Source organism: Crassostrea angulata, chromosome 2 (assembly GCF_025612915.1).
Source record: "Crassostrea angulata isolate pt1a10 chromosome 2, ASM2561291v2, whole genome shotgun sequence".
Lineage (NCBI taxonomy): Eukaryota > Metazoa > Mollusca > Bivalvia > Ostreida > Ostreidae > Magallana > Magallana angulata.
The window spans coordinates 59,108,463-59,134,957 of record NC_069112.1 but is presented as its reverse complement, the minus strand read 5'-3'; the positions used below and the strand labels follow the sequence as shown (position 1 = coordinate 59,134,957).

General features: G+C 33.7%; 2 protein-coding genes and 2 pseudogenes across 2 annotated transcripts; 1 reads left to right on the top strand and 3 right to left on the bottom strand.

Moving 5' to 3' along the window:
- Window positions 1-4,374: 4,374 nt before the first annotated feature.
- Window positions 4,375-8,769, bottom strand: LOC128173326 (uncharacterized). The gene is made up of 8 exons (XM_052839027.1): window positions 8,649-8,769; window positions 8,470-8,550; window positions 7,486-7,666; window positions 7,222-7,311; window positions 7,057-7,119; window positions 5,349-5,406; window positions 4,840-4,902; window positions 4,375-4,381 (listed from the first exon to the last, which is right to left on the bottom strand). The coding sequence occupies exons 1-8, from the start codon at window positions 8,685-8,687 to the stop codon at window positions 4,375-4,377; spliced, it is 582 nt and encodes a 193-aa protein (XP_052694987.1). The 5' UTR covers window positions 8,688-8,769.
- A 1,194-nt stretch (window positions 8,770-9,963) lies between these two features.
- On the bottom strand, window positions 9,964-10,764 carry LOC128174583 (uncharacterized). The gene is made up of 2 exons (XM_052840099.1): window positions 10,327-10,764; window positions 9,964-10,113 (listed from the first exon to the last, which is right to left on the bottom strand). The coding sequence occupies exons 1-2, from the start codon at window positions 10,762-10,764 to the stop codon at window positions 9,964-9,966; spliced, it is 588 nt and encodes a 195-aa protein (XP_052696059.1).
- Window positions 10,765-13,432: 2,668 nt separating this feature from the next.
- On the bottom strand, window positions 13,433-14,852 carry LOC128173322 (uncharacterized; annotated as a pseudogene).
- A 3,620-nt stretch (window positions 14,853-18,472) lies between these two features.
- On the top strand, window positions 18,473-20,156 carry LOC128173328 (uncharacterized; annotated as a pseudogene).
- The last annotated feature ends 6,339 nt before the right edge of the window (window positions 20,157-26,495 follow it).

Below are 26,495 nucleotides of genomic sequence, written 5' to 3'. Positions count from 1 at the left end.
TTGCATTTAAGTTGTATTTGAAATGCATTTCATGTGAAATTTGAAGACATTTTAAACAGGTTACACTCTTTTATGAATAACTGAATGTTAAGTACATGTTGAACATCGAGTTTCCATGAAATTGTCGATGTTTGCTCAATCTGACAAAACTGACAAACCAATAGTGAACATGTTCTTGGTATGAAAATTCATGAAGGAAATCATAAATCCTCTTGAAAGCTTTCAGGTGCTGGGCATTTATTTTTTGGACGAGGCAAGTCCTGAGAGGGAAAATAAGTGCTTTTATTGATCCCTTATGGATATTTTGCGTTATTACTTTTTATATTAATAGTCAACTATTCTGAAATAAAATAAGTAATCTCATAGGAAAAGTGTATCTTTTTGCAAGACCATGGAAACAACATAAAGACATAGAAGTCGATGAAAAATGTTCTTAAAATAGGTTGTTTTTATAACACATGGAAACAGATTTTTCTTGGAAATTTTAATGTGTTTAAACATTTTTTTTTTATTATCCAAATTTGATTTTATGCGGCTCCATTTGCCTTTAAGACCAAAGTTGTATGAGCAAGATATTCTCAACTATTTTTGCGTAAATGTTCATTATTATTCTCATATTGCCAAAATTCGATTATATGCGGCTCCGTTTGCCCTATTCAAGGAAATGTTCATTTTCAACCGCATATGACCAACAATCGATTACAGTTGAACCTCAATATCTCGAATACTGATATCTCAAATACAACGGATATGATGAAGTGATTTGTAAGTCCGAAGCCCATACTTTAAAGGTATTTTACACTCACTATCTCGGAAGTGTTTTAACAGTCCCATCTAGTTCGAGAAAACGAAGTTTTACTGTATTAACTCCGTTTGCCATTTTATGTGCAAATTCAGGTTTATAAGCACGATACTCTAGACTATTTCAAGGAAATGTCGATTTTCAGCCGCACATGACCAAAGTTCGAATTTTTGCGGCTCCATTTGCCGTTTTCAAGCAATTCAATGTTTATTATCATGATATTCTGTAATATTTGAAGGAAATGTTCATTTTCAGCCGCACATGACCAAAATTTGATTTTTGCGGCTCCATTTACCCTTTTTAAGCAAACCTAGGTATTTTAGCATGATATTCTCAACTAATTCAAGGAAATGTTCATTTTCAGCCGCACATGACCAAAGTTCGATTTTTTGCGGCTCCATTTGCCGTTTTCAAGAAATTCAAGGTTTATTATCATGATATTCTCTAATACTTAAAGAAAATGTTCATTTTCAGCCGCACATGACCAAAATTTGATTTTATGCGGCTCCATTTGCCCTTTTTAAGCAAACAAAGGTTTATTATCATGATATTCTCGATTTTTTAAAAGGAAATGTTCATTTTCAGCCGCGCATGACCAAAATTTGTTTTTATGCGGCTCCATTTACCCTTTTCAAGCAAACCAAGGTATTTATTATCATGATATTCTCAACTAATTCAAGGAAATGTTCATTTTCAGCCGCACATGACCAAAATTTGATTTTATGCGGCTCCATTTACCCTTTTTAAGCAAACCAAGGAATTTTAGCATGATATTCTCAACTAATGCAAGGAAATGTTCATTTTCACCCGCACATGACCAAAGTTTGATTTTTTGCGGCTCCATTTGCCGTTTTCAAGCAATTCAATGTTTATTATCATGATATTCTCTAATATTTGAAGGAACTGTTCATTTTCAGCCGCACATGACCAAAATTTGATTTTATGCGGCTCCATTTGCCCTTTTTAAGCAAACAAAGGTTTTTTAGCATGATATTCTCAACTAATTCAAGGAAATGTTCATTTTCAGCCACACATTACCACAAATTGATTTTATGTGGCTCCATTTGCCGTTTTTAAGCAATTCAATGTTTATTATCATGATATTCTCTACTATTTGAAGAAAATAAAAATTTTCAGTGGCATATAACTAAAATTCGATTATATGCGGCCCCGGTTGGCTTTTCGGCCGAATTAAGGTTTATGAGCACTATATTCTCTAATATCTGAAGGAAATTTTCATTTTCAGCCGCATAATGAAATTCGATTATCTGCGGCTCCATTTGCTGTTTTCGTGCAAAATAAGGTTTTTGAGCAACAATTTTATAAAAATGTTCATTTTCAGCCGCATTTACGTGGCTCTATTATTTGCCTTCCTCTTGCAATATATTTAATACGTCTTGAGTGTTTGAAATATTTTTACAACCAAACTTTATGCAAGGGCATGCTCTACGTTCAAACATTTTTTAGGCAAGCTATTAACAAACAAGTTGATGAAACAAGGATATCAACAGCCCCGTTTGAAGACAACAGTTCGCTGGTCTATACAATGACCTTGTCGGCACATACAACCTATCATTAAATGCTAACTGAGGTTTTTCATTTAAAGTTTATACACTGTTTTTCCAACTTTTTTTCGTACTTTGCACGACCATGAGCACACGGCATGTACTTATTTATATAGAGGTCCGTGTTTGCTCTGCTCCAGATTTGTATTATTTCTATGGCCATATGAGATTGAGTACTGTTCGTTAACATCATATTTCATTTTATATCTCTGAACTACTTCTCCAATTGTGTTTCATTGATTTGTAATCCTTATTTAATGCACTTTGAAATTGCAACAAAGGAAACTAAAAAAACACAAGCATAAAATATGATGTTTCTTTTTTTTCAGTCATTTTAATACTATCAGAATTATGTTCATTATGAATATTATAATATATGAATGTTTATACAGATTTATTTTTTAAATCAATAAATGTAACATACAGTCATGATTTTGAATTTGACCAAAACAAATTGACATCATGATGGCAAATATAAGCTCTTTATCTTTAAGAACATCAAAAGTGTGATTTAAGCTTCGAGTTCATTGTCTACTATCATTGCACATGAAAATGTACAGCAAAACTAACAATGACAAAAATAAAATTGGATAAACAGATTGATATGGAGTGATCTGTATCAGTTTGTTTAATATTCAAACATGATGATGAAAAGATGATTAAAAGGAGTGTCTCAGGTTTTTTTTTTGGAAATCTACAAGGTGAACTTGACCTTGCACCTAGATTTTGCCAAACAGACATGAGTCACAATACAGATATATATCTTGTATATAATACACCCTCAAATCAACTTCCGTGCTCAATTTAACCTTGTATATACCGATCAAGCACAAACGGACAATGCAAAATAGACAAAATGATTAGAATATACCCTTAACATTCGGGGTGGGTAAGATTTGGGTGAAATACTGATTTCATTCAGTTTCACTATCATCCGATTCAGATAAGTCAGACATTTCTTCAAATATACAATCTAATTCAATAAAATCTGTCTGCAGAGGCATATCGATAAAAGAGTGAATTTGACTCTCTGCACTTTTATCGGAAAATTCAGATAAACACAAACGATATCTTATCCACTGCTCTTCAGCTTTCAACTTAAACATCATAAGCATATGCTTACGACCAATTTGATATCTGTCATCTTGTGTGGCTTCCACTATAAGATTTAATAAATGTTGATTTTTATCATCAATATGATGCAACAAAGCTATGACCTCTAGCATTGTCATTTGTTCCTGCTCCATTGCATGCTGGTAGAGGGAGTAGGCCTGGCAAGCCTTTATTTTGTCTTCATCGAGGAAAGGCGAAACATTCAAATCCTTGAAGAATGTAGCAGATGGTGAGCTGACTTCAGCAAAAGAAAACCTTTCACTGAACTTGCTATTAAATTCTTTAAGGCTTTTCTTTATCTTTTCACTGTTGGACAGATGTTTGGAAATTCTTTTTGCCATCTCTTGTCCATCTGCCCAAATTACATAAAAGCATTAGATGATAACATGCATGATAGATTACCTGCACATATTAGTGCAGTCACCCAGTATGCAGTAGTACATATGTAGGGCTAAAAAAAACTATCAAAAGTTATACAATGTACTAGAAATTTAAACAAACATGGCTACAAATAGACCAAAGGTTTTTACTGTGCAACCTTAGTTGAGTTCTTGAGGATTTAGTTGTAATTATCATTAAAAATAACTGTAATCTCTGTTATTTTGACGAATTGATGAGTTGAAAAATTGACAATTTCTTGTTTATGGAAATTGATGAGCAAAATTTTGAGAAACATTAAATCAAGAGTATTCAGTTATAAATATAAGAAAGATAAACAAAATTTTCTTATCAAAGTATTTCTTCAGTAAAGACAGAATGTATTGCCTTTCATTAGCAAACATTTGTAGTTTTTTGAGATGTCCTTGCCTTAGTTTGTTTTTCGCTGATTCGGCTAGCTCTTCTTTCTGGTCATCCAAACTTTGTACATTTATCTGCTTGCCTACTTTCTTCATTTCATTTTCTGTTCTGCAAACGAAATTTAAAAAGTCAAAAAACCATAACAGAATCAAAAACTATTACAATCAAAGACAAATCCTTTCAATAATTTTTTTTATTATTTTGATAGTTGTCCGTTAGTAATCATTTTCAAAAAGATGCAGATTCTTTATTCTAAATGGATATCTAGGTTTAACAATAAATATTGCAAAATAACATTGAAAGTTGAAAAAAATATATTATAAGTTTTTGTCTTCAAACTTGTCTTCATTACTAGGCAAACTATGCAAACCTCATTATCTAAAATTTGTTAAACTTAAAAATATCTGCGGATTTGAGACAATAAAAATTACAAACTACAAAGAAAAAGAGGGACTGTCATAATATTGTGACATATCCCTTGTATTCAAGATGTTAGTGGTTGAGCTAATTTTTTTTTTTTTTTTGGTTGACATCCATCATACACACACAAATATTACTTACTTTTGAATATGGTCTTTAAAAAGTACCTTCTCATCCTCAACATTGGAATCGGCTAACATTATCCTGCACAACATAATATTAAAGTTTACATATCAAAAATCATATGAAATAAAAACAGATGCATAGAAAAATGTTTTTGTTTTAATACTTCAAATAAGTCAAACTTCATTATCTCAAACTGGATGTGGCAAAGAAAAACAATGTCAATTTTGTTCTTTAAAAATCATTTTAAGAGACTGAAAATATTTACGACTTTGTCATAAGTTCTTTAATAATATAAGTTCAGCCATTACCTATATACATGTACAAGTACCACATGTATATAGGTAATGGCTATAAATTAATACCACACATAAAACAAAATTTCAGTCTTTACTTCACCATTCTGAATTGTTTGATCTACTACTACAAAACAATTAAACTTGTCTGTTACTTAATAAACAAACAAAAATCAATAATGAAGATTCTAGAAATAACCCTCCATTGGTCTTTCAAGGAATTCTACTAACCTCTGTGTAACAATCTGTTTGGAGAGCCAACAGTATCTTTCATCTGGTGTTAAACTGACTGTGAGAAATGGATAATGAATTCAGTATTAACTGGTTATTCACAAGCAACGTGTAAAAAATACATGTTTGCTTATACATGTATATACACCAGGCTTGGGGCGAATTACATTGTAAAGTAATGCATTACATTACCATTACTTCATGAATTTGGACATTAAATTACCATTACTTGATTTTCTTGAAGTAATGCATTACATTACCATTATATGAGTAAAGTAATGCATTACCATTACCATTACTTTTTTTAAAGTAAAGCTAATAAAGAGTTTTTGCAAATATTTCAATATTTGAAACATTTGCAAAAACTTATTAGCTTTATTACAACACTCTTTAACATATCTACAGCTTCATGCTCAGTATCAGGTTCAAATTCAATGAATAAACAAGAGTTATTCTGTATTTGAGACATTTGGCATGATACAATATCAGATATGAAATAGAGACACAGGATAACATGCGTAACAAAAAACAATTTATGAAAAAATGTTGCGGTTTTTAAAAGCTAAATACAGATATATCCCCAGATTACACAAATCTTTATAATTTTGGGCACTTAATATTATTAATTTATAAACAGATGATTTTTCCGAGTTATATTTCTTAATATATTTTAATCGTATTTCTTTTAACGGAGGACACTTTAAGACAAAAAGATTGCTGTTGCACTTTATGATCGAAGTTTCAAAGGGTTCATCTTTTAAATGCATCCATCTTCCCGGCTTTACTAAGCTTGGACTGGAAAATACTGTTTGACGATCTTTATCTTCGGATATATTAAGTGCAATAATAGATTAAATACATAAATCTTGTATTTTCTATCAGTCCAAACTAATGTACAGTGTAATTAATATACAAAAGAGAGGGACAGAGAGAAAGAGAGAGAAAATAAGTAAGATTATTTTCAAATGGGTTATAATATTGGAAGTGATATTGATTTTCATCATGGATGGACAGTGCATTCATTTTGCTTTTGAAGGCGCATGTCCGTCTCCTATTCTATTGTGACATAGCGAAGGGAAGGGGATTGGGGTGTTTAGCACTTCTTATAACAATAGATTGTTTTGATACTTAGATTATCCTGGGGGCTTAGTGTGTTGTTGACACATTTCTTATTAAAGTGCAAACTAATTGGAGTAAATTGTTTAAATGGTTAAAAAATTTTAATAACAACACTCTTAAAAATGTTATAAAATTGTGTTGTTATCTTTAGTAATATAAACATTCAAAAATGAATTTTAAAAAACCTTTTTTAATAAAAACAAGTACAATTAAAACATTTTTTTCTTAATTAGAATTATTTCTTTCTTCTTTAAAAATAATTTTAATCAAATTCAATTTCAACTATTCAGTTATTCATCACATTTTTTTAAAGTGAAAATGCATAAATATGCATAGTAATGCAAAGCATTGCCATGTAATGCCAGCATTACACTAGATTTTGGAAAGTAATGCATTACATTAGCATTACTTGTAATGCTAATTTTGAGGCATTACACATTACTAGCATTACTTTGAAAACATGTAATGCATTGCAATGCATTACCATTACATTTAGCATTACCCCAAGCCTGATATACACACACCATTGACAAATGCATGTATATCTTTACAAGCTTAATACTCAACAGTATTTACCAGTAAATCTTACCAGAAACTTGTCTTCCACTTCTTGATAACTCTTTCCAGAGTGAAATCCATTCTGCTGCACTGCCTTCAAAAGATAACCATTTTTGGTAAATGTATATGGTTAAGTAAGATCATTGATAGTCTCCCCATGTATTTTCCTCAATATTTCTTTTTATCTACAACATACCATCATGCTTTGCTTCTACAGCAGTGAACACGTCTCTGGTTTCTTGTTGCAATTTTTTGGCTTTCTCAAGCATGGCCTTTAATCGTTCCCCTAAATATAATTTAAAGTTCAAATTATCAATCAACTAGCAGCATAATCAGTGTGTCAAATTATGAAAACATTTAAATTAATAAATAAATAATGCAGCGCTTCTTTACCAGTACATAATAATCCACCCCCGAATATGAAAATGTTCAAAATAATATCATGTAAAAACAAATATACCTAATTTTTCCTTTATTCTGTTTGAATAATGTTCTAATGCATCCACTAACAAAAAGTGTCTGTTTGACACAGTCATTTCTTTTGTGATAGAACTGAATTTTCTGAGGTAGGACCACAATCTCGCGACACCTTCTCCATCATTAAGTCCAGTTCCCTCCACAAACCTTTGACCAAATTCAAGCTAAAAAAAAGTTTGTTAAGATTTACTTTCTGCTTTTTAAAACAAAGTCAAATCTGGAAACCAACGCCTTTACATTTAATTTGGAGACAAATCTCTAAAGCAGAAATTATGCAGAATTCAGTAGGGTTAATCTTTTCTTAATATATACACTATCAGAAGTAACGGATCATCGACACATTTTGAGAATTAATACGCAAATACTTCTGAACTTTGCAATCTCGAACACTGATATCTGAAATACCATTGTCAAAATGATTAAGAAGTTTAAATTCCTTCTTCTTTAAGTATTTTAACCTAAATATCTTGAATCCTTGGATATCTCTGAGTTTTTTCTCAGTACCTTGATTTCAATATAACGAGGTTTGACTGTATATTTTTTTCTGACTAGTTTCCACTGTAGGTTGGTCTTCATTATAACAAACAAATAAGAGTTTACAAAAGTTTGCAGCTAAAAAATGCTACTTAAAAAGAGGAGGGGTTACAATTACAGTTCTTATTGAATAATATCAATATAATGTACTTCTCAATTTCAAATACCCCATTCACTCCAATAATTGCATATGACTACTAAAGCTAGTGATTTCCAATAAAAAATATCTTTCCAAATACTAAACTTCAATCATATTCTTTCACTTACAATACTATGCAATGTATATAAAAAAAAACATACACATATAATTCTTATTTTTAAATTTAATTTCAAAATTGCTGGTAAAGGATTCCAGTATTCTTAATACAGTGTGCTGACTTATTAGATTAAGCCAACAGTGTACTTTGATCCAATAGATTTTAATAGAGCATACCTGGCATGCCATATTATGTGCATAACTGTGAAACACTGGCACAACAAACTTAAAATTTGCCTGTAGGTCTTTGTTTTCTTTCTAGAAACAAAAAAAAAAAACAATATAAAGAAAAATGAAATAAGACAGGTAAAAAATAACTCATGAGTTTTCATACTACTTATTTTTATTAACTATACCTGCAAGTGTCTCTGAAGGCTACATGCTATGTCATACATAATAATTCCAGCTCTTTCATCCTGTTCAGAATTGTCGACCAAGTGTTGTAGGAGGTGCACTGAATATGCCAATCTAAATAAATTTAGTATAATACATGTATAAGCAGACTGTTACTTGTGGCACATTTTAATTATCAACAACTCAGTCAAACCTCATTATCTTGAACTTAAATTACTGTAGAAGCAGAAATATTTGTTGAGGATTTAATTTTGTTATTTTTGTTGACAGTTTAAATCAACGAAATTAAATTTATGACAAATTTTTAACCCAACTATCAATAGACACAGAGTTGATACACAATACATATAAGGCAAATACGATATGTGACAAAATTGAATGCCAATGAAATTATATTTGGTATAATAACAACACAATTTCAACCCAAGGGAAATATATGCTTCTATAGTATTTTTTATGGCGTCGAGCGAAGCTCGAAAGCCATCTAGGGATCGTACGTCCGGAAGTTACATTTTTAGGAGCCAAACAACTCAAATGAGTGCAAAGTTTTCGTATGTGTTTGAAGAAAAATAGATGACATACTTCAATTTCGAGCAGAACTGTACGTCAACAAAACAAGTTTGCAGATTCGAAATGGTTGCCGTCTTTAAAAATGTTCACATTTTATTGAAAACAATATGTCTCGGTTTCAGCGGATGAATACACTAGCACCGAGACACATGCGATAGCTGGGCTTATATACTCAATTTGGTTATGAAATGTTCTAGCCTGCAAAATAGATTATTTTGTATCCATATCGAAAATTGACAATGCACAAATGTTTGATCTTGTAGAAACAAAACTTCCTAATCGAGCGATAAGTACATCTACAACCAAAAGTTATTTTAAACCAACTAGTGAACTACTTTCACTTTGTAAACAACGTGAATGGGTGCTTTCTTTTATCTACCCCTGATCTTTTCGGCCCGTGTCATTTGGATCCTTGTGAATTTTAGATGAAATTGATAATAAGAGACAGAGTGGTTATCAGCAGTATACAATATGTAGAATTAAACACAATAATAATTTTAATATTTATTTTCATAAAAATAGAGAAAAAAAATCTAAAAAAAATTTAACTCCTAAGATATTTCTATAAACTTAAATTTTTAATTGAAATTCCAAACTTTTTAAGAATTAGGTGAGCAAATTTGTAAAAAAAAAATATGCATAATATACGAGGAAGGGGTCAGGAAAAATATATGTACAAAAATAAATTACACAGGAAAAAATGGTCCTACATGCACAACTTCAGTCTGTTCACAGGTCTTCTAATTCTCATTGACCTTCTATGAGGAGCAGCTGAGGTGGTTGAGGGGGGCGTTGTCGTGGGGGAGCGTTGTATGGGTAGTTCCCTAATGTATTGGTGTAGAGCTGCAGCTGGTATTGGCCTCTCTTCATACGCGACACACTCTTTCTACACAGATTCTGTGTACTTCACATGTACAAAAAAACCATAAAGTGGGTTAAACATTGTGTATCAAACATACATGTTTTGCAGCAGTAAAATATAAATCTGCAAAATTACAGATACTGTGAACTTCACATGTACATAAAAAACCATAAAGTTTAATATTCATTGTGTAAAAAAAAATCTGCTAAGATATTGTGTACTTCACATGTACAAAAAAAAAGGACTACCACATCGGCTGGCTGGGGGGTTAATGTTGGCTGTGGTGTAGCAGATGTCTGGGGTACAACAGGGTTATCCTCAGTATCCTGTGGTGTTGGTTGTGGTGTAGCAGATGTCTGGGGTACATCAGGGTTATCTTCAGTATCCTGTGGTGTTGGTTGTGGTGTAGCAGATGTCTGGGGTACATCAGGGTTATCCTCAGTATCCTGTGGTGTTGGTTGTGGTGTAGCAGATGTCTGGGGTACAACAGGGTTATCCTCAGTATCCTGTGGTGTTGGTTGTGGTGTAGCAGATGTCTGGGGTACATCGAATGTATCCTCAGTATCCTCATGTGTTGCAGGTATACATATGTCGCAGCGGGAGTCGTTTCCTAACTTGCGTCGTAGCCACCTTCTTATAGTCAGCAATATGATGATTAGGGTACTGAGAACACACCATGCAAGCATTCCTATCAAAATATAAAATAAATACTTCTGCAAAACTTTTAAACTCTGTCAAACATTACATAGTCGTGATCATTATCATCATCAAATGTAGATATGTATGCATGTATTGTTTTCCACTCTATTTCAGACTTTTTGTAGGTAATCTACCTTTTCTATTTATAATGTGCTGTCTCGATTTCTTTGTGTAAATCTTGAAATTAGTTTCTTAAGTTTATCTTTAATTAAAATTAACATGCAAGCACAAATACAAAAACTAAACTAGTAGACTAATTGTTCTCGAACAATTAGAGGTCTTTCCACGTGCCTAAATCAAAGTTTGATATATTAATTAACTGAAATGTGTTTCAAGCAATTGAATGAATTTTTTGTTTTACATGTTGCTCAAAATGATTTAAATATTAGGTAAAAAATGAAATGAAATCTGCATGTTGTTTATTGTGTTTAATAGGGTGAAAACACGAAGTATCTTCTATACTTATAAATTAAGACATTTTGCCAATAAGCTAAAGCATGCCTGTACCAGAGTAACTGCTTACACATTTGGTATTTCAACACAAGAAATATGATGTCCGTAAGCTATAATTGAAGTTTACCTGATAAGTAGTTATTGTAAACTTAATTAAAAACCTACTTTCAATTTCGATAAACCAGCCCGAAATAGCAAAAATGAGAGTTAGGTGGTGGACACGCTTTGGTGGATCCAAGTCAGTGGAAATCTGAATTGAAATACGTGCTTACAATTAAATGATATTGTATGATTACGCAAAGAGTGAATATCTTTACTGGGAACTTACTTGCAGTATACATAGAAGTTAAGATTCGACAAATATTGGATAAATAAAACAAGGCAATTCTTTTCTTGAATGCGCGATTTTAGTTTTGATGGATAGAACGCTTGCGAAGCACGACCTCTGGCGAGAGAATGGAATAGAACTTTCCAGAACGGAGTAACCAAGAACGCGGTTTGACTAATGAACGTCATGGCAAATACTCAGTATTAACAATTCATCAAGCATTACCGGCAGATACCTTAGATAGGACATCTTTGGTTAATACAAAAAAGCTACTATACAAAGTGGAACAATTTGATGCGATTTTAATTTTGATGGAAAGAACTTTCAAGAACGGGGTGCCTTGGAACGCGGGTAGACAAATTAACGTCAAGGCGGAAGGTGTAGGGCGAGTTAGCCATCGGACAGATACTTTTGATATGACAACTTTGGTTTAAAATAACGCAATAAAGATGCATACGCTAGCGTTTTTTTTAATTTCATATATCTTAAAACACGACAGGTTGGTAGAGTAGTAAATATTATACATTAATTTGTAAATCATGAACAGTCTATACTGCAGTATGAATGATGTATGCATAAAACGGGGAAGTTGAATTGGGGGAGGGGGTGACCTCCTCCCCAGTTTTTTTTTTATTCACAACAGGTTTATTTTTTACTGAAATTCTGTTTTGGGAGAATGGTAAAAAAAATAGTAAAATTTGACTCAAAGAACAAAATTAAGAGATACGACGCACTAAATACCAACTTACGTGTTTGAAATAAAATAAAAATGTTTGTTTTTCTTGTTTCCAGTTAGCTGCGAGACTTCTCTTAATACTCAGCCATGCAGTTGTGTTCTTATTTCAATTAAAAAATTTAAATTTCGGACAAAGCATGTACAAAAATTGTAACATATTAATGTGTAACGTGTTAATTCCCCCACTTGCGCGGGATATCATCTAGTTTCATAAAAATGTCTAAAAACATCCGCAATTTAAGTCGACCACCATAACTTTTGATATATACATTTCTTCCTAATATTCACTTTTTTATCCAGAATGAAATATATATATTTTTTTAAACTACACGAGCGCAGTTAGGTACATTTCGCTATGTATTTTGTCATTTGCAATTTACGGCATAAACAAATGCAATAGTATTGGGCCAGAACTATCTCAGTTTTTATGTGCCGTAAATTGCAAGCGTTTAGCGTAGGAGGAATTATAGCCACAAGGCATGTCAACGCGGATTTTACCGAAGAGCTACAGATAGGCAGTTAATGGCGCACCTTTTATCGGCCAGTCTAACAGAATGTATAGTTCCATATCTCTTGCAAGTTGAGAATTCAGATGTTTGGTTGAACAGTACATATATCTTTGTAAAAGTCATACAACAATTTCAATTAAAACTGTAGACTTTCAAAAAAAATTCAACCTTTACTATATCCATGATCGTAAAAAAGGTATTATGTTACCATGTTGGTTTAACAAATATTAAACGCCAATTGTAAGCAAGTTTTCCCCGAATAGTGTACAATTAATTCCTTCATTCTTGCAAAACAATGAAAATGTTTCATGGCGAAAACGATGCATTCTCAAATTCATCAAAATAAAATATAATTCAGGTTCTTTCATTTTTCTTTTTATTTTGAAATACATAAATAGTATCTTCTCACTCATTCATTTCATACATACATTTTAAAGTACCCTGATTCTAGTATGCAAATTTATTATGAACTTATTTAACTGAAACGTAAAATGCAAGGATAAACATTAACAAAATAGGGGAAACAGTATGAAAAAAACCCAAATATCTGAATAAAAAATATTGTCCAAAATAATTTTGCATGTTTTGTTTTTAAAGTAACTGAACTTAAAGTGCCGAACCCCCCCCCCCCCCCCCCACTCCTTTGGATCAAGGTACTTTAATGACTCTCACAGTTTCTCACATCTTGGCCTTCTTCACATCTCTGAAAAGAAAAAATAAGATTATTAGAAATTCATTTACAAATTGATAAAGCAGGCGAAATATCACATAGCTTTATAAAATGATTAAAGATAATAAATTTGACTTACATTTCACAAATTTCTCCATTTCTTTTCAGTCCGGTAACCTGTACCGCACTGAATTGTCTGCCTGGAAAAATCTTAGCAAGGTTGTCCTTCGAGATTGTCAGCATCATATCGTTAATCTCAATGAGATTGCTGCAATTATAAATCCATAAATATCAGTTTGATAGAACATGGATGTAGACAATTGGTTTATGTTTATTGGTTTTTTTTTGCCTTGTTAAATGAAATTAAATCATTTAAATGTGATATTTTTAAAAGCTCTCTTTTAAAATCATTTTAATACCTTACTTACTTAAGGTGGCATGGCAAGGAAAATTATGTTAGAAAGAAATTAAAACAATAAACATAATCAATGTAATAAACATCAGCAATAGTTTTAGAACGGAATATGCATATAAAAAAAAATAAATAAAACGAAAGGCAAAACCTTTCTAAGAGAAAAAGAAAGTAGTACCTGGCAAAGGACACAGACTCGACCACCCCCTCAAATGTTTCCTGGAGTTCTGTGCATTCATATGACTGCAATTGTTAATCAATATCAATCAATATTAGAGTCTGATGAGGCATCAAAATAGCATCTTAATATGAAGAAATTCGTTTAAAATATTTCAATATTTTACTTAAACTAAATAGAATTCATTTAATTTTGAAGCAATACTTTTGTCTCTATGTATAGATATTACAATGACTTTTTTAATAGCAAAAACTATTGTGACGAGACAGTGTATGCATTTTACCTCGAACTTTGTCAGAGGGGTGGACGAGTTGCACCTCTGCTTATTGAAGTCGTTACTGGGGACTATATTTCGGACAATATACATGTCCCCAGCAACGACTTCCAGGTCTGTCTCCTTACCCCAGAGGGTAAGGAGAGCAGACCGACCGTCCATGGACAGCTGCACCTCCCTTCTTTGCAATCCGGTGGGCACAACTCCCGTCTCACCAATCTAAATTTAAAATCAATTATTAGAATAGTACTCACTTGTACATACTCAAACAGACATCGACACAAATGATATTTACACTTACGCTTTTTACTTGGACCGGGCCAAGCGACAGTCGTGTGCTGTTAGCCAATGACGATGCGTCAGCCATGTTGTAGGTTTTAGGATTAAAAAAATCATTTCTGATTTTTTCCCTCCTCGGTCAGTTCGAATGAGGTGTCCATTATCTATAAAATATATTTAGATCACTATTCAATATTCCTATTATTTTCGTTGATATACATCCTCTCGTCGTGTGTGTGTGTGTGTGTGTGTGTGTATTTGAGCGTTTGTGTGTGTTTGCCATTATTTTGTTGTTGTATTATAACTGTTAAAATATTTTTGAAGAAAAAGGGATGCAATTCCGTAAAATGAAAATACTTACGACCGAGTCCGCCTTTAGCTCAATGCCAAATGTGGGGTGGCTAGTGGCATTCAGAATTTTGTATTTCTTTCCAGGAATTAAACTTTCAATGGTAGATTTTTTGAAGCTGGAAACATTTCGCACAGCCCCCTGCCCCTGAACAATCGCTGGCATATAATACTTGATGCTCCGGCCAGATGAGTCGAAACGGCTCTTAATTGTTCTCATCGTAAATTGATGTAACGTGTACACTCTGAGATTCTGAAATTAAAGAAAAATACTATGAATAAATATCTAGAGAAACGAATGAATATATGCATCTATTGACACAATTTAAATGTAAATTGTACGTCCTGAGGCAAAAAAAAGAAAGCACAATAACAACAACAACAAACACGATGTAGTAAACTACTGATGATACATATATTATAGAATGAGAGAGAAAAGCAGGGAATACTTCATGAAATAAATCTGCAGTCACATGACTCATTGTGAATACACACCAGAAACTCACTACAGTGTGTATTTCTTCCTTATTTACCCGAAAGTCAATACATCTACAGTGGTAGCAACGTTATTGTTGACAAACGACACGCACGATTCTGATACACGAACGATCACGCACGATACACAAACGATCACGCACGATACACGGACGATCACTAACTTACAGAATCTTCACGATACACGAACAAAAACGATAAAACACGCAACCGAACGATTCTACACCATTAAACACGCAAAATCAAAATTAATTTTTAAGATTAGAATTAAAGAAACGTATTACTTTAATTTGTATTGCTTTATGTTTGTGTGTTATTGAAAATCAGCATGTACTTTAGTCATGCACTGTTTTGTATTTTACGAGTTAACACTTTTACACATCCATACACAAATATTAAGGATTCACACACAAATTAATATTTTGTCTCCATAACAAATATTAACTTCAATCATAAGTTAAAGAAAATAACGTGTAATTGAAATGAAGATAATGCATAAACTACACGAAATTATTTACATACGAGTTGACTTTTTATGTAATTTAATTCTCTTACGTACGATTTAATTATGCGTGATACAGGTAAATTTGTTACCTTGTTCCATAGAATTTCGAATTTTCACATCAAACATTTTCATAATGTACAGTAAATAATTGATTTATTTCTTTTTATTCTAAATTTTAAAGCGTCTAAATAAACTATATTTCAAACAAATATGTAAACAATCTACTAAATAATGCGTATCGTATTCTCATTTGAAAGAAAAACGTTGGGAATAATCGTTTAGTTTAAAACGGGGAATAAGTAAGCTTAGCCGCTTTTATTCAACGTGTCGCTTTTGCTAATATGATTGAAATTATTTGTCAAGACACAATTGATGCTTGATATAGGCTGATTGTAAATTTAAGCAAAACTAACTCGACCGAACAAAGGATTGAATGAGCTATAGAAATAAAAAAAAGAGAGAATGAATGTTAACAACTGTCAAAGTTCTTATATAATAAAAAGTTTTCAATTCACATTGTTTTACAAAAACTACTTGTCTTTGTTTTAAGAATAAATCCTGGCATTCCGTAAAAAAAGTTACAAAACGAAAAAACCGCACGATCACGCACGAACACGCACGGTAAAAAACGCAAACCAATTTTCCTGATACACGCACGATCCCGCACGTTACACGAACGATCACCCACGTTACACGAACGATTTAACACGATTGGCTTGTCAACAATAACGTTGTTACCACTGTAGCTAGTCATGTGATCGACTGAAGATTCAAAGGAAATTTACCACATAAACCATTTATTACTGAACACACAGAGAGAGAGAGAGAGAGAGAGAGAGAGAGAGAGAGAGAGAGAGAGAGATCTAATAATTTCAGCAAGCTGAAAGACGAATTATTCTAATACATGAATAAACTCCATCCTCTAGATCAACTCCCTAACATTTGCCTCAGGCTAATCTAATCAATTCATCATGGTATACTCAAGATGCATATATTGTCAATTTGTGGAGATCAATATATACTAAGAGAATTCTGGATAAATAAGATTGAACTGCATTTCACACTTTTCTCCACGTATGCACGTTTTCTATTTAAACTACATTATATTTAGCACTAAACCCTACTTCGAAACAAAGAATCTTATGTTAATTACATTATATATAATTCAATTGGGTAAATTCATTCCACATTTTATGTTATAAGTATTGTAATTTGAAACATATACGAGTAATATATCTTGTCAAAGGACATGCACAGTCTAGTACCATTGCAACTTGTATGCTTTTATTAACTGTTTTGCCTATAAAAGACTTTACACATTCACTGTATGACTTTTAAAATTAGGATTTCTTGCTGATTTTTACGCACCCTATCAAGACTGAATTTATAAGAAAATCTAATTGAATTGAAAAGTCTTCATGTGTGGTTCATTTCTTTAAAAACATATACTGTTTAAATTAAATCAATTCCTATTTGCCACCTGCTTTGTAAAATCTAGACCTGTAGACTTTGAACACTTCTTCAAACAAAACATTAATCAACTACAGAATCTTAATCATAATTCATTTTATTTAAGGATCAAACAACTTTTGAGCTAAAATTTAAAAGTGTTTTAATTTTCGAGGGAGGGTCCGAACACCCCTGTGCTCTTCTATATTGTTGCCTGCTGTCAAATGTGTGTAATGAAGCTTGTCGTACATCTAAAACTGCTTGGTTTTAGGTTTCATGTGAAGTTTTTAAAACAATAAAATCATATGCAAATCAAATAGGGTTTATACAGATCTGCAACTTGATTTGATCAATACTTACATGTATCAGCCAATTTTCATCAGATTGTGATGGTCTGCCTTGGATAACTGCATGCACTTAGATGTTTTGTAGAGATTATTCATGAGCATGACCTTGTCAAAATTTTAAGGCATGGTATTATTGACTGTTTTCATATTTAAAAATACCACAATTTATTCATTAGTTAGTCTGATGTGGACCACAGACAGCTGTTCTAACTTAGTATTAAATGTTTCCTGTGTACAATAAAGAATGTGACCAGTATTAGTATAATAATCAAGTATTAATAGTGTTGACCCCCTCGCTTATGTACCAGGGTTCTTCGATTGCATACATGGACACGTATCGTAGAGCATCGGCAGAGGTTGAAATGTACATGTACAGTTTAGTTCTGAAGATTAAAGAAAACAATAGAAATATAGAAAACGGACTGAATGGGGTTTTTAAAGTGTTTTTCCACAAATACTCATGCCCTGACTAACAGAAAGCTAAACATGTTAAAACAAAATAATAAGCTCTCGATTTACTTACTTTCTCCGGTCCAATCCTCATCATACAGGCTTTTTTAATGGTCCATGCGTGTGTAAATCTCTGATTCACTATCAATAGTTTCTAACTTGAAGAAAAGACACATCAATAAACAGCCTTAAAAATTCTTGGGAAATAGACAGAAAATAAAAACATGATTTATAAAACACACCTTTGTCAGCGAAATCAATTTCATCAAAGTCTTTTCCTTTGAATTTTTCAATGGTCCCATTATTGATTCCATGTAATATTTTAGAGACTTCGGCAACTTGTAGTGTACTCTCGGGTAAACGGTAGAACTCCCTATGCACCCTAATATCATGTCCTTGAAATGTGGCAAGAATATCTTGCGAAGTTTCACTAAAGTTCTAGACCTGAGCTAGTGTCGCAAGTTGTTTTCGGAGTTTTGTTGAAGTAATTGCACTAGGGTTCTGAAGCTGAGCTAAGTTACAAAACTTTCGAATACAGTCTGTGCCTCTATATGGTTTGGATATCCCTGGCCTTGAAAACAGATATGGTTGCGTGACACCAGCTTCTTCTCTAGCTTCCAGAAGAATGTCAATAAACCTCTTCATTTCTTCTGTAAAAAGTACTGGCACTTTTCTCCCCCTCTTTCCCTTAATCTCTACTCGTAAATGGGATTTACATAACGTTTTCTCAAACTCGTTGAGGGTACTCAAAATCATAGGATCTGTTTCTCCACTACCCTTCAACGCATCATTGTAGGCTGACACAGTCATTCTCTCTGCTTCTCCACTACGTCGCCGATTAAATAGAATGACTTGTGCCAAACAAAGCTATAGTCCCCTCCGGTGAAAACCGGTAGAGGGCTAATAATCAGCTGGCACATCCAATATTGAAGCTATGCCTATCTTGACCATTCCTTTTTTAGTTCATTCTTCCACCCGATATAAAAGAGAATTTCATTGGTTTAACTACTTCCCAATTCGATTTCTTAACTGTAATGATGTATTTGTTGATTTTGCTTCCATTTCCTTTAGGAGCTTTGACTGCGTGTATCAAAAAAGACACCACACTGACATGTAAGGACTTCAGAGATTTAGCAAGCAAGACCTGGAGAGACGTCGAAATTTTCAGGATCAACAGACTGAGCTCCGGAGTAAACTTGAAGAAATTCAAGGTCATGCACTCCCTCTTAAGATGCGATGACATCATTGGTCAGAGGGGGTCACAGAAAAGCTTGAGGATGAAGTTTTCTTTGTAAGAATCGTGTATTATTATTATTATCATCACTTTTTTTACCGACAATAAATAGTTATATTTTTTTCTTTCTTACTTTCAGATGTCCAGTACAGTATCTAAAGAAGTCGAGAGAAACACGAGGTCACAGTCAGAAGTGGAGACGAGAGATGCCATTTATGGTATTATTACTGGAGGTATGCATTAAGTAGTTCATTAAGATATAATTATATAATTACAACGCATATTTATTCATACCAAATAAATATAATGGATAATTCTATGATATCTATTTTAAATAAGGGGTCATCGGTATTGTTCTTGTATTTGGATTGATTGCTTTTCTTGTATTACAAAGAACCTCGTCAAAATGATGTTGAAATTATAAGTTGAGACAGCATCTGTGACTGTTTAGTGTATGAACGTCAGAAAATGGCCTTGTGATTTAGAGTGATTGTTACAGGCATTTTGGTGATGGTGATCCAGTGTGTCGCGTATGGAGAGAGGCCATAACTACTGCAGCTCTACACTAAAACATTAGGGAACTACCCATTCAACGACCCCTTCTTAACCACCTGCTCTTTTTAGAAGGTCAATGAGAATTAGAAGACCTGTGCACAGACTGCAATTGTAGGACCATTTTTTCCTGTGTATATTTTTTGTACATATATTTTTATTGGCCCCTCCTCGTATATTGTGTATAATTATTAATTATTTCTTTTTCTTTGATTTTTTTTCCAATTCTTCTGCAATATTGTTTTTTCTGAGTTATGTATGAAAAAAATTCCCCCAAAATTGTGTATTTTTAAGAAATGTGAAATTGTGAATTTTTGGGGTTTTTTTAAATCTTAAATTGGATTTTTTTTTCCTGTAAGTATTATTTTTTTTTGTACAAAACTACTGTTTGTAAATATTACTGTTTAGAAATATAGTCAAGGAATAAACTTAACACTCATTTTATGGTATTGCTTAAAACCATAGAGATGTATCGCAAATGGCTTGCTTAGCTCTTCAATATTTCTTGGTCAAAGCAAAGCTATCGTTGAAGCTTATCAAGACTGTATGCTTAACACATTTGAGTACTTGGTGGTCGATTTATCTCCCAATGCAGAGGAAGACTATCGACTGCGCACTAATATTTTCTAAGATCAATAATAGTAAGGTCTTCCGCTTCCGAGCGGAAGACCTTAATAATAAGAAACAGTACTAAAACAATAAGGTATTTCGTTGGAAACGGAAGACCTTGGTAATATGCTGTATATATCTACTTTATGGAGCCCCCTCTTTATACAATGAATAATGTATAATCTAAATCATTTTTGATAGTGTTTCAGACACGAGTAAATAAAAACGACACCGTAAAACAGTTTCCATAGTTCAGACACATTTCTGTTACGGGGATAAAGGAATTAAAGCTATTCCAAAGAAAATATTACAGCGGAAAATTATCCTGGTTTCTAGCAATTTTTTATATTTTTGAATAAAGATGAGAATAATGATGGGCCCAAGTAAATTAGAGTGATGTGCCTGACAATACTGTAACATTGATTTATACATGTATAGCTCTTTAACATGTCACGTGACAACATTCTTCATTCCAGTGTATTCATCAATCAAATGTGAGTTAAGTTATTGAAGTCATACGAGCTACGCCAGGTAAACAACAATCATTTAATTATAATTGAGAAGATACATTTTTTTAATGTTTTTAATTTGAAGAATTGAGCGAATTTAAGTACAATTTTCTTGTTCACATCTATCAGATTTTTTTTTCTCAATAAAATACAATAACGAATTTTAAAAAAACCAATAACTAGTAAGTTGTTGAGGAAGAAAATGCACCTATATGCTCTTATATATATCTTTAAAACGTGGGGGGAGGGGTGGGGGAGAACAAAATTATAGGGAATTGGAAGATAACAGTGTGCCCCTTCCATATGTTTAGTTATATATCTTGCGTGAGGTTTTTCTTATTTAGGGTAATAATAGTGTTCATAGAGGTTCAATGTCAGAGATTACGTGTATGCATAAATAAGTGTAAAATTTGAAGGTTTTACAATATTTTTTTTTTTATTATTCTAACGAGGGGTTATATGGCACAATATCTTTTAAACGCCCAGTGTTGCTCAGGTGAGCGATGTGGCCCCATGGGCCTCTTGTTTGGTTTGTGACTGTGACCTTTTTAATAATAGAACTCGCAAGACGACTTTGTCAAGAACAACTCATGTCCCTTCTAGCACCACTTTGAGAACAACGCGAACTTTTACAAGGAATCCACCTAAAACTGCCAGGAAAATATTGAGTGTAAGTAAGTCATATTTCAATTTTATTACTTTATCATTCTATGTAATGTAATATTAAACCAAATTTTTAAAATTTTAACAGCCAATGTAAAATTTTCTTTATTATTTATTGAAAAGACATTTTTCAATATTTATTTTGTTTATGACTGTGACTATTGTTTTTCTTCATGAAGGAACACCTAAGACAACAACAATGCCGGTTTATAACTTAAGAGGATGTTGAAAATGTGAAAAGTTTCCAGACAGACAGACAGACAGACGGACGCCATACAAAATGTGATCAGATTAGCTCACTCGAGAAAACGTGACAGAGGGCTTGCTGAACCCTCTTCACGTTTTCGACCCGAGCCAAAATATAGCTAATACTTAGAGACATTTATGTTTATTCCACAATATGATATCAACTTTACGCATCAAACGAGCTGTTATGAACAATTTTTGCTGAATATTTGCAGTTCAATCTATCACGCCATGGCGTCAACAAAGCAAAAAAAGGTCACAATACAAATAAAAATCCGCGCGAAAGCATGCGTACTCGTATTGTACTTGGCCATTTAAATACGATTTTTAATTGATTTTATACAAACTCAGGATCCATTTGTTATTTTTTTATGTAAATTAGATTAAACATGTTTTAAGGAGGCCGACTTTAGTTTGCATTGCGCATGTTTTTGCGCATTCTAATATAATACAGTTGATTTATACTTATGATTTTTTCTCGATATCATTGGTAAAATTGAACACAATAAACAAAATACAGATAAAAATATTTAGATTTTTAAAGGAAATTTTTATTTTTAACACGATTTTTACGTTGTGCAGTAGGGGAGCATTGCCTTTGCGCTTTTATGACGTTATGATAAAATGAAGCTTTGTAGGAGTACGTTATAAGAAATAACATAAAAGAAAAAGTAAAAATTGTACGCTGTTGAAATTTTATGTACAGAATGATGCTATCCTCGAGGACATTTTCCTCATTTTTGGATCGAATCCATTATTCCAATCAACATTCGTGATGATCCAAATATATAGCAAAATTTGGTGCATTTTGATATTTTGAGATGGCCCCCACTAAAAACTAGACGGTAGAATTTTGTGTTTTTTACATATAAGGTAGGAAATGATATTGCTAATTATATGTAACAATTTGAGAAAAAAGCTATTGTAGTATTTTTTGAACTACTTTGATGTGCGGAAAATGACAGTTTCCTATATATTCCTATAGTAAATGTACCTCTATTTTGAGATGGTCCCTAAAAAGAACCAGACGGTCGATTTTCATGAACCTTCGCAAATAAACTAGAGTTGGTTTCAATTACACATGGTTAAAAAATAAAGACTTCTGCAATTGTAGTTTTTACGCAAAAAAACCCAAATCGGCATCCTTAAGTACTTATGCCTTTTTAATAATTACTTTCCATATTTAGGAATACTGTGAGACTGTATTTTGCAATTTTCATTTGGAAGTGATTTGGAAATCACTTGGAGGTCAATTTGGGAAACATTCCGATGTGACTTGGAAGTAATTCGGAAGTCACTTGGAAATAACACGAATATTTCAAGAATGTGTTTAGTTCTTTGATATTCGAAATTTATTCGGAAAGATTCGGAATAGTGTTCCAATACACCAAATTGTAACTCAAAAATTCTAAAATAATTATTTCCATATAATTATAAGGAAATTCCAAGTTTCACTTGGAGCATCTACACACGGGATTTACGATTGCATAGAATGTTTTACTTTATGATTACAATATTTGCTTTTTTTTTAAATTTGTGTAACCCATTTGTTACATGTAAATATTTTGGGATTGAAACGAAAGTCGGAATCAAAATCATATTCCCTTCTCATACTAGAGTACTACTTCCTGTTTCTAGATCCCCAAGTATCACGTGACTTAGGGTATATAAGGAGAGTTTCTGAGCTCTCAGTCGAACTTCTGAACAGACAGCCGAGGTGAGAAGAAGCTGTAAAGGAAGCAGTAATTAGGGTGAAACCTAGAACACAAATAAATACCTTACGTGCCTGCATAAGGCTTTCGAGGTTTTATTGTATGTGTTGTGTCGGCTGATAACAGAATAAGTTCTGTTGAGGAAGCGCGTGCGCTCTAGTAGAAAGTGAATTGTATATATTACTGATTTAAAGCTTTGATTGAGAAATTTGATTTGTACTATAATTGCTCAGGCAGAGCAACCGAATCTTCGAACCCGGAAAACGTTACATAAATTTGGTGGCAGCGTCGGGATTCGGTTATAGATAATCATTTATTTATTTCTTTATAATCAGCTGTGATCAATTAATATGGATGAGATGATAGATGAAGAAATATCATTTTTAGAGCAGAGCTGCGATCGATTGCGCAAAGAAATAGAGAGGTTTTCTACACCTAGGGAAAGAAGAACGCAAGCGCGTGATTCTGGAATCGCTACACTGAATGGAGCGAGCGGAGGTCAGTATTACGACCCTGAGAATACAGTTGTATTGCAGGCTAATGAAGAAAGGGATGGTATTGATGATATTGAGCGCACAAGCCATGTTACAGTGCGCCGGGCAAAGGCACACAGTGAAGGTAATACTAGTGAGGCTTTGCTTGCGGATGCGCTGGGTGATCACATATTAGGCACTGAAACAGCGAGCGCGCCGCCAGCCGCGGGAGCGCGAATACTGTCGTGTGCGACATTGACGCGTGCGCCATTAGAGCGTAGAAATGCTGATGCGATGAGGAGAAATAGAATCAATTACGCACCAATTCGTGAGCTACAAACTGAAAGTAGACAGTCAGCGGTTCCGAGAGGAGATATTGAAGCATGCACAGATCCAGGAAGTAAGGGCACTAGATGCAACATCAAACCAGCAACATTTGATGGCTCTCATTCATGGCTGGACTACAAATCTCATTTTGACGCCTGCGCTGCCCTTAACAATTGGTCAGAAAAGGAGAAAGGATTATACTTAGCTGTTTCGCTGCGTGGGGCAGCTCAAGGTATACTTGGGAATGTTTCTAATGAAATGGGACAACGGTATGATGTGCTGGTAAAAGCTCTAGAGGAACGTTTTGCGCCGCCAAACCAGACGGAACTCTATCGAGCGCAATTAAAGGAAAGAAGACAGAAAGCGTCTGAGACCCTGTCGGAATTAGGTCAGGCTATTCATAGGTTGACTTGTTTAGCTTATCCGACGGCACCGTCTGAGGTTAGGGAGACGCTAGGTAAAGATGCGTTTATCGATGCATTAGTCAACTCGGATATGAGACTGCGCATCAAACAGAGCAGACCTGGAAATCTAAATGACGCAATTCGCCTTGCTGTGGAGCTAGATGCGTATTTCAAAACAGAAAAGCGAGGAGACTTGCGCATGATTGAGAGTGATGAAAGCGCACAACCTCAGACAACGCAGCTAATGGATTTAATGAAGGCAATGCAGACTAAATTAGATGAATTAGAAAAACAGGTTCAAAATGGGGCACGACAAAGACGACCTATACAGACTTCAGGCGGAAACCTCAGCAATGGCGTGGTTTGCTACTACTGTAAGGAAAAGGGCCATATTCGGAGAAATTGTCCCAGTTTGAAGAGTAGAGGGGTGGATAAGAAAAGTGAGCCTTCTAGAAAAAGTCCGGGTGAGGGGAAAACTCGACGAATTCGTAGCAATCGCAGGAAAAACAAGTGTATGAACGCAAACATAGGCGCAAACACTTCAAACCATGAAGCTGGTATCTTTCTACAAACTAAGGTCAATGAAGTCCAAGCAAAGATGTTGATCGACACAGGCGCTTCGTTGACATTAATATCAAAGAAGATATACGATTTGATGCCACAACACACGCGGCCGATTCTAGAAGCAAGTTCGCAAAGAGTATTAAATGCAAGCGGAGATGCGCTCCCTCAGTATGGAAGAGCAATATTTGGTATCGCGGTTTGTCAATCTGAAACACATATTCCAGCTATAGTGACGGATATCACTGTCGATGGAATACTCGGCCTTGATTTCCTAAAAATGGGAAATGGTATTATAAATCTCGGAACTAATACTTTGCGGCTAAATGATGAGGAATGCACAGTCTCTTGTGAAGGAGCTATGGGCTGTTATCGTATCACTGCTGCCGACGATGTTCATATTCCTCCACGAAGTGAATTAGTCATAAAGGGTAAAATTTCTGGAGAAAATATATGCGGTACCATAGATTACATTGTCGAGCCAGAAGAAAAGTTTCTGGAAAGGGGTCGTGCGCTAGTTGGGCGAACGTTAGTTAAAGGTGGAGAGAATATACCTGTTCGACTTATGAATATTACAGATGTACTGCAAACGATATACAAGGACACAACCATAGCTAAGATGACGGCTATTGATGCAGAGAAGAGCACGGCTAGATTTGAAAAGCAGTCATCTGGCGAGCTGCGAGAGGATTTGCGCGATCTCCTAGATCGAGGTAAAGATAACCTTACGCACTCCCAAGCCAAAGACGCTGAAAAATTCTTACGCAAATATCAACATCTGTTTGCAAGTTCAAATTTTGACCTTGGACGAACAGCAGTAGTTAAGCATAAGATAAATACTGGAACAGTTGAGAAACCAATTAAGCAAGGCGTGCGCCGGATTCCTTTGCATTTGTCACATGAAGTCGACAAACAAGTCAATGAAATGCTAGAAAGAGATGTTATAGAACCTTCCAATAGCCCTTGGGCATCGCCTGTTGTTCTAGTGCGCAAAA

What these genes read in the sequence shown, in the direction of transcription:
- LOC128173326 (XM_052839027.1), bottom strand. Translation starts at nt 8,687, where the DNA reads ATGTATGACATAGCATGTAGCCTTCAGAGACACTTGCAG. An exon ending in GCCTTCAGAGACACTTGCAG is followed by an intron (nt 8,551 to 8,648) that starts GTATAGTTAATA and finishes TTTTGTTTCTAG; the next exon opens with AAAGAAAACAAAGACCTACA. An exon ending in TGTAGAAGCAAAGCATGATG is followed by an intron (nt 7,120 to 7,221) that starts GTATGTTGTAGA and finishes TATCTTTTGAAG; the next exon opens with GCAGTGCAGCAGAATGGATT.
- LOC128174583 (XM_052840099.1), bottom strand. Translation starts at nt 10,764, where the DNA reads ATGCTTGCATGGTGTGTTCTCAGTACCCTAATCATCATATTGCTGACT. An exon ending in CCCCCCAGCCAGCCGATGTG is followed by an intron (nt 10,114 to 10,326) that starts GTAGTCCTTTTT and finishes TGAAGTACACAG; the next exon opens with AATCTGTGTAGAAAGAGTGT.